Source organism: Ovis canadensis, chromosome 5 (assembly GCF_042477335.2).
Source record: "Ovis canadensis isolate MfBH-ARS-UI-01 breed Bighorn chromosome 5, ARS-UI_OviCan_v2, whole genome shotgun sequence".
Taxonomy (NCBI): Eukaryota; Metazoa; Chordata; class Mammalia; order Artiodactyla; family Bovidae; genus Ovis; species Ovis canadensis.
In genome coordinates, this window is record NC_091249.1 from 53,926,809 (window position 1) to 53,935,877 (window position 9,069).

At 38.1% G+C, this 9,069-nt stretch overlaps 1 protein-coding gene and 1 pseudogene across 1 annotated transcript; one reads left to right on the plus strand and one right to left on the minus strand.

The window, feature by feature from the left end:
- Window positions 1–2,022: 2,022 nt before the first annotated feature.
- On the plus strand, window positions 2,023–3,041 carry LOC138441577 (olfactory receptor 14K1-like; annotated as a pseudogene).
- A 3,123-nt stretch (window positions 3,042–6,164) lies between these two features.
- Window positions 6,165–7,124, minus strand: LOC138441775 (olfactory receptor 11L1-like). Its single transcript, XM_069592845.1, has one exon. The coding sequence runs from the start codon at window positions 7,122–7,124 to the stop codon at window positions 6,165–6,167; it is 960 nt and encodes a 319-aa protein (XP_069448946.1).
- Between the last annotated feature and the right edge of the window lie 1,945 nt (window positions 7,125–9,069).

Consider the following 9,069-nt stretch of genomic DNA (forward strand, 5'->3'; position numbering starts at 1 on the left):
TAGCAAATGAAGCAACTGACAAACAACTAATCTCAAAAATATACAAGCAACTTATGCAGCTCAACTCCAGAAAAATAAACGACCCAATCAAAAAATGGGCCAAAGAACTAAATAGACATTTCTCCAAAGAAGACATACGGATGGCTAACAAACACATGAAAAGATGCTCAACATCACTCATTATTAGAGAAATGCAAATCAAAACCACAATGAGGTACCACTTCACACCAGTCAGAATGGCTGCGATCCAAAAATCTGCAAGCAATAAATGCTGGAGAGGGTGTGGAGAAAAGGGAACCTTCCTACACTGTTGGTGGGAATGCAAACTGGTACAGCCACTATGGAGAACAGTGTGGAGATTCCTTAAAAAATTGCAAATAGAACTACCTTATGACCCAGCAATCCCACTGCTGGGCATACACACCGAGGAAACCAGAATAGAAAGAGACACATGTACCCCAATGTTCATCGCAGCACTGTTTATAATAGCCAGGACATGGAAACAACCTAGATGTCCATCAGCAGATGAATGGATAAGAAAGCTGTGGTACATATACACAATGGAGTATTACTCAGCCGTTAAAAAGAATTCATTTGAATCAGTTCTGATGAGATGGATGAAACTGGAGCCGATTATACAGAGTGAAGTAAGTCAGAAAGAAAAACACCAACACAGTATACTAACACATATATATGGAATTTAGGAAGATGGCAATGACGACCCTGTATGCAAGACAGGGAAAGAGACACAGATGTGTATAACGGACTTTTGGACTCAGAGGGAGAGGGAGAGGGTGGGATGATTTGGGAGAATGCCATTCTAACATGTATACTATCATGTGAATTGAATCGCCAGTCTATGTCTGACGCAGGATGCAGCATGCTTGGGGCTGGTGCATGGGGATGACCCAGAAAGATGTTATGGGGAGGGAGGTGGGAGGGGGGTTCATGTTTGGGAATGCATGTAAGAATTAAAGATTTTAAAATTTAAAAAATAAAAAAAAATTAAAAAAAAAAAGAAAGGAAAAAAAAAATAAAAGATGCTTACTCCTTGGAAGAAAAGTTATGACCAACCTAGATAGCATATTCAAAAGCAGAGACATTACTTTGCCAACAAAGGTCCATCTAGTTAAGGCTATGGTTTTTCCAGTGGTCATGTATGGATGTTAGAGTTGGACTGTAAAGAAAGCTGAGCGCAAAGAATTGATGCCTTTGAACTGTGGTGTTGGAGAAAACTCTTGAGAGTCCCTTGGACTGCAAGCAGTTCCAACCAGTCCATTCTGAAGGAGATCAGCCCTGGGATTTCTTTAGAAGGAATGATGAAACTGAAACTAATGATGAAACTAAACTGAAACTCCAGTACTTTGGCCACCTCATGCGAAGAGTTGACTCATTGGAAAAGACTCTGATATTGGGAGGGATTGGGGGCAGGAGGAGAAGGGGACGACAGAGGATGAGATGGCTGGATGGCATCACTGACTCGATGGACATGAGTCTGAGTGAACTCCGGGAGTTGGTGATGGACAGAGAGGCCTGGCGTGCTGCGATTCATGGGGTGGCAAAGAGTCAGACACGACTGAGCGACTGGATTGACTGACTGATATCGACCTGTGCTGTGCCATACTAAGTCGCTTCAAGTGTGTCTGACTCTATGCGACCCTATGAACTGTAGCCAGCAAGGCTCCTTGGTCCATGGGTTTCTGCAGGCAAGAATACTGGAGTGATTAGCCTTTCCCTTCTCCAACGGAGCTTCCAGATCCAGGGTTTGAACCAGCATGTCTTACATCTTACCTGCATTGTCTTTATCACTAGTGCCACTGTGAAACCCCATATTGAATTGTAATACTGATAATTTTATACCTAAGCCAGCTATGATTATGACTATGAATGTGGCACTTAAAAACTTTCTGTTTAGCACATAATGTTAAAGAATATATATTTCAAAAATAAAGAAACAACAGACATTTCATGTTATATTAATATAATTTTTCTTTATTTTTAGGTGGCTTATACTTTTAAAATATGGTGAATCAAACACTGACAATGGAATTCATGCTTGTGAGATTTACTCAGAATCAGATGCTACTGAGGCTGCAGGCTGGGGTCTTCTCACTGATCTACCTAGTATCTGTGTTGGAGAATTAAATTATTATCTCCCTCACAATTTTTTTCCAACACCTCCACACACCAGTGTAGTTTTTCCTCAGGTATTTGTCCTTTTTAGATCTGTGCCTTATTTCTACCACCGTCCCCAAATTTATTTTCAGCTGCATCACCTTTACTGAATCCATCTCTTACCTGGAATGCGTGTTACAGCTTTTCCTGTTAGTACTAATGGCTGGGTCAGAGACTGGTATCCTCAGTGTGATGTCCTATGACTGCTATGTTGCCATCTGTTGCCCTCTGCATTATGAGGCTGTCATGATCAAAAGGACCTGTGTCCAGTTGATGGCTGTGTCCTGGTTCAATGGTGGATCCTTGGGAATACTGTACTCCACTAGGACATTCTCTTTTAATTTTTGTGGGTCCAATAAGATACATCAGTTCTTTTGTGATGTTCTTGCCTTACTAAAACTCACTTGTTCTCAAGAACACGCAACTATTACTGTCAGCATGCCGATTGGGGTCTGTTACGCATTTTCATGTTTAGTTTGCATTGTGCTCTCCTATGTGTATATTTTTTCCACTCTGTTGAGGATCCGAACCAGAGTGAACCAGTCCAAAGCCTTTGCTACCTGCCTGCCTCACCTCACTGTTGTGAGTGCATTCCTTTTAATGGGTGCTGTTGCTTATTTAAAGCCACCATCCAACAATCCTTCTCTTCTAGACTTGCTGGTGTCTGTGTTCTATTCTGTGGTACCCCCAATCTTGAACCCTGTTATCTATTGTCTGAAGAATAAGGACATTAAATCAGCTCTAGTAAAGTCCTGTGGAATGTTAGAAGCAGTGGAGTAATGAAAAGAAGATTAAATCTGAAGTTAGGAAGTAGGATTTTCTTTTTTATTCTGCTATTAACAAGCTGTTTAAATTATTTCTATTAGAGAATTCTGATCAATAAAGGATAAGATATTCATAATTTTCCACAAATGTACACTGCTGCTGCTGGTGCTACGTCACTTCAGTCGTATCCAACTCTTAGCGACCCCATGGACTGCAGCCCACCAGGCTCCTCCGTCTATGGGATTCTCCAGGCAAGAATACTGGAATGGGTTGCCATTTCCTTCTCCAGGATCTAATATAGAAGCACCCAAATACATAAAATAAATACTAACAGATATAAAGGGAGAAGTTGAAAAAATTGAAAGAGACTTTAATACTCTACTCACATCAATGAACAGATTCATTCTAGAAAGAAAATCAGTAAGGCAACCAGACTCTAAATGAAACTATAGAATAGTTAGACTTAATCAATATTTTTAGTACACTTCATCCAACCCCCCCCCCCCAAAATACATGTTCTTTTCAAGTAGAATGGAACATTCTCTAGGATTGACTATATACTAGGGCACAATATAAATCTCAAATAATTTAAGTGTATGGAATTTATTTAAGTGTATGGTACATATAAACAATGGAGTATTACTCAGCCATTAAAAAGAATACACTTGAATCAGTTCTAATGAGGTGGATGAAACTGGAGCCGATTATACAGAGTGAAGTAAGCCAGAAAGAAAAACACCAATACAGTATACTAACACATATATATGGACTTTAGAAAGATGGTAACAATAACCCTGTATGGGAGACAGCAAAAGAGACACAGATGTATAGAACAGCTTTTGGACTCTGTGGGAGAGGGCAAGGGTGGGATGATTTGGGATAATGGCATTGAAACATGTATAATATCATATAAGAAATGAATCACCAGTCCAGGTTTGAGGGAGGATACAGGATGCTTGGAGCTGGTGCACTGGGATGACGCAGAGGGATGGTACGGGGAGGGAGGTGGGAGGGGGTTCAGGATGGGGAACATGAGTATACCCGTGGTGGATTCATGTCAATGTATGGCAAAACCAATACAATATTGTAAAGGAATTAGCCTCCAATTAAAATAAATAAATTTAAATTTTAAAAAGTGAGAGATATGAGTTTAATGTTTGGGCAGGATCTTACTTATGACTGTATCCTCAGAGATATTCTCTCAATAACTCTGAGAAAACAAATCTAAAGAGAAATGGAGAAGACAGTGTGTGTCTATGATTATTCATATATAAGTGTATATGATTATATATGTATATGATTTTTGGCTAAAGAATGCATGTAATCAAGCATACATCTTGGTAAAAGTTTACTGCTAGACACAAGGAGCAGACACCACTTGGTTTAGTGCCTTCTCTATATTAAGGAATGATCAAAAATCAGAATTTATTAAAATTTTTTCAGAGATATAAATCTAACCATCTTAGTGGTACACTTTTTTTCAAAGTACAAAGTGCCTTATATTTGCTCTCAGGGTGCACTGGAAGTCAGCAACAAATGACTTAATCATTGTAAAACTGGGTGAGGAGTTATCATTCTTTGACATTTGGTTTCCTTTTAAAGACATTTAAGCACATGTAAAAAAAAATTAGAACAAAATGTATATGATTTTATCCTGTGTATTTTTCTTTTGTTAGTTCAATACTTAAGCTTAACTGTAGGACAGAAATGTATAAAAGAACTTTTTAATCCCTGTAGAAAAATGGTATACAGAAATACTTGTCTAATGACACAAGACATTTCACTGTTATTGTGAGAATTTGCATATTGCTCTATTATTCTGGTGGCAAAAGAAGGGTCAGAAAAATGTTGAAGTGTGGCATACATTTTTCATTTATATGAACCAGTGGTTGTGACAATAGTTTCCAAGAAAGTGTAAGATAAACAAAATAAAAACTAGGCATTCAGAAAAAAAATCTTTGAGTTTTAACATACACAGAAAATATGTAAAAATTTAAACAAATAAATATTTCAGGCATTGGCATGTGCAAGCAATTCATGATTTAATTATATAATCTTGCCATTAAAAATAGATTGTTGAATACTTTGATTGCTTAAAAGACTGCTGCTGCTGCTGCTGCTGCTGCTAAGTCGCTTCAGTCGTGTCCGACTCTGTGCGACCCCATAGACGGCAGCCCACCAGGCTCCCCCGGTCCTCAGTTCAGTTCAGTTCAGTCGCTCAGTCGTGTCCGACTCTTTGCAACCCATGGACTGTAGCTCACCAAGCTCCTCCAACCATGGGATTCTCCAGGCAAGAGTACTGGAGTGGGTTGCCATTTCCTTCTCCAGGGGATCTTCCCAACCCAGGGATCGAACCTGGGTCTCCCACATTGCAGGCAGATGCTTTAACCTCTGTGCCACCAGGGAAGCTGTGCCAAAATTATTAAAAAATTTGAAGCATCTCAATTAACACAAAAAAATGAACGTGATAATATAAACATATTTTCTTCCCCATTTTCCACTTTTCTATGGCTCCAAAATGCGTTAGTACATGCTGAAATGATTATTTGCTTGAATATTTTATAAAAACCTAAGAAATTTGTTTTATCATGTTAGATACTCAATACTTGTATAGTCCAGTTCTAAATGTTTCCTTCCATCATGTTACCTTTCTTAATATTTAAAATTGTGTAAAACATCTAAAATTTTTAAATTATCTAATATTTTCCTGATATATTTATAAAGAAATTATCTATGTGTTTATATACATATATAAATAAACATTCATGCTTGAGAATAGTGTCTGGCTCACTATATTTATTTAACAAGTGTTTATTGATAAAACTATTTTAATGTACAAAATGACATATTTATGATAGACAATCAACCACATGGAGTAACACTGCCTTAGAAACAATTTTTAGCTTGTATTAATAGTTACTATTAAGGTGTAGATTTTTATAAAATTGGCCAAACAATTGCTTAGAACTAACCTGCCAATTTTCCCACTGTAAGTGCTTGTGAGTAGGAACTTCATGTATTTATCTCTTTATCACTATAGCTTTGCAATGAAGTATTCTTAAACACTAATTACCAAATATCTATTTCAGTTGAATTCAAACCAAAATGTGAAGTGCAAAAATATCCATATTAGGTAGCATCAATTTTATAATATAATTTTGATATTTACCATTTGCATATGTAATGTGGTAATCCATTCTAGCTTTTTCATATTAATTAATCTCTCACATCTCCTGGATATGTCTGGCCAAGAACAATCTCTTTCTTTCTAGAACTTTTCTGAAGGCTTTCTTCACATCTTTGTTTCTTAGGGTGTATACAAGAGGATTTAAAAGTGGGGTGACCACACAGTAGAACACTGAGACTACTTTACCCATAGTAAAGTTGTGCTTGGCTGGAGGGCAAACATAGGCAAAAATAATGGTGCCATAATAGATGGTGACCACAGTGAGGTGGGAGGCACAGGTGGAGAAAGTTTTCTTCCGAGCCTCTCGAGAAGATAGCTTCATTATTGTGACCACAATGTGTCCATAGGAAGACGTAGTGAGAAGAAAAGAACTTAGAATCACAACAGAGGTACATGTGTAACCCAAGGCCTCCACCAGGAATGTATCTGAGCAGGAGAGTTGAAAAATTGGTTCTGAGTCACAGAAGAAATGATTGATCTTTTGAGAACCACAAAAATTTAAATAAGAGACAAGTACAGTAGGTAGAACAGGGGCAATGAAGCCCCCAATCCAAGATCCAGCTGAAAACCATAGGCATACCTGAAGATTCATGAGGAATGAGTATCTTAGAGGGCTGCATATGGCCACATAGCGATCATAGGCCATCACAGCCAACAGGATGCACTCTGTAGCCCCCATAGAGAAAAAAAAGTAGTACTGGGTTATACAACCAGAAACGGAAATGGTAACAACCTGTGAGAGACAAGTGGCCAGCAATTTAGGCACTGTGGCTGTTGTGTACCAGATCTCCAGAAATGACAAATTTCCTAAGAAAATATACATGGGTGTTTGGAGTCTGGAATCCATGAGAACAATGAAGATGATGAGGGTGTTTCCCATGAGAGAGAGAAGATACACAGTAAGAAACATCACAAATAATGCAAGCCTTAGATAGAGAACACCAGAAAATCCCAGAAAAACAAACTCTGTCACTCTTGTTTGATTTGCCACATTCATATCTCATTGTCTCTAATCTGGAATGAAACAACAAAGCCAAAATATGAACAAGAAAGGGATACTATATTTTTCTTTCTTTGATGATAATAATGCACTGTTAAGAAAAATTAAAAATTAATGATGGGAAAAACATAATTGGCATCTTTAATTTGACATGATTTAGTTTATTTGATTTAGGAAATAAATCAGAAAGAACAATAGCCTAATAATCCACTTTACAAATGAAGAAACTAAAGAAGTAAATTATTTTTCTAGTTCTATAGTTTTAAGTGGTGGGGCATGTATTGTACTGGGTAGGTTGTTTTAGTAAAGTGCATTTATTAATCATAATATAGAATTATATATAATATGTACTTATATACAATATGTTAATTATGGCTATTGAAAGATAGTAACATTTACCTATCTCTGAGGACTTTACATAGTAAACATTAGAAGAGAGTGAAGAAATAAAAAACATGCAAATCTGAGACCAGTGGTTGGAGGTGGTCAGTCTCAGAATAGAGCTCCTGGGCCATGCAAGTGTCCATATGAAGACAAAGTATTGGCTACATTTTTACATTTATGAGCCCTGTTATATGCTATCAATTAAGGTTTGGTGGGAGACTGGTAAATGAACAATTCTGTTTCCAGAACACAAAACAAAGAGGGAATTCAACACCTATGGAAAAGCATTTGTTCATATTGTTTTAGGTGCTCTAACCTTAGCTTGTTTATTTCAAAAACCATTGCATTCACAAATTCTCATGCATTGTTTCAAAAATAGTTTTAAAAATTATTAAATTTACACATTGTTTTGCTGAAAGCTTTCACTTTCATCTCAGGTTCAAAGTATTTGTTAACAAAATAAGCCACTCATTATATACAAATAAATAATACAAATGTTTATTAGAGAATTATCTAGCTTATAAGAAAGGAATTAGAAGAATGAAGGCTTTGAAATCTCACTGCCCGAGTTCAGATCCCAACTCTTCCAGTTAATGGCTTTATGACTCTGGGGGCGAGTTAAGTTAAGTCGCTCAGTCGTGTCCAACTCTTTGCGACCCCATGGACTCTAGCCCACCAGGCTTCACAGTCCATGGGATTCTCCAGGCAAGAATACTAGAGTGGGTTGCCATTTCCTTCTCCAGGAGATTTTTGCAACCCAGTGATCGAACCCAGGTCTCCTGTAATAGAGGCAGACGCTTTAACCTCTGAGCCACTAACATTAAAAGAATGAGAAATAGAGCAGAGCATACATCACCACACCACATTGGGTTTTGACCAACACCCAGACTTAAACAGCGCTGAGAAGTTCCTGTGTCGCAGCACATCTGGAGTCCCAACTGGGAAAATGTCACAGTCAGTGTGTCTACTACATGGGTGATGCTTCAATGATTGCAGTTTGGGGTTCCAGCTTATAATGCCAGGATGCAAGCTGATATCATCATCCATCTGCGACCAAATTACAAGTCTGGTTTCATTTTAAAGCTGGTGGTTTTGTCATGTAAAACTTAGAATGTTGCTAAGCCTAGGCTTGGTTTGCCAGGCCCTCTCCAGGGGCTCAACAATCTCAAGATTCCTCCCCCATTTTATCTAAGGTGCTGCAAGTCTTGCATTCACAGCGGGCAGTCACTCCCAGTCACTCCTAGTCAGGGCAGTGTCCAGACAGGTTAGAAGAAAGGTCAGAGGCCTGTTTTGCTTTGTCTCTGAAGCCTAAACAAGACTATCTATTTAATTTCCCTAACAACACATCCATTCATCTTTCAATGTCCATAGTGTTTGTTTCCATAAGTTGGCTATGTTAAATAACACTTAATATGAGATATATCTGAAGGGGGAAACAGAACAGGCTCTATCTTGAAAGCAGGACTCCATCTTGGGCCGGACTGTGGACTTTGAGCTATATGCCCAGTATCTATGGAAACTATATACCAACTGGAAAACCAGGCCCCCAGAAGGAAGA

Bases quoted from the DNA above. Each gene is read 5' to 3' on its own strand.
- LOC138441775 (XM_069592845.1), bottom strand. From the start codon at position 7,124: ATGAATGTGGCAAATCAAACAAGAGTGACAGAGTTTGTTTTTCTGGGA.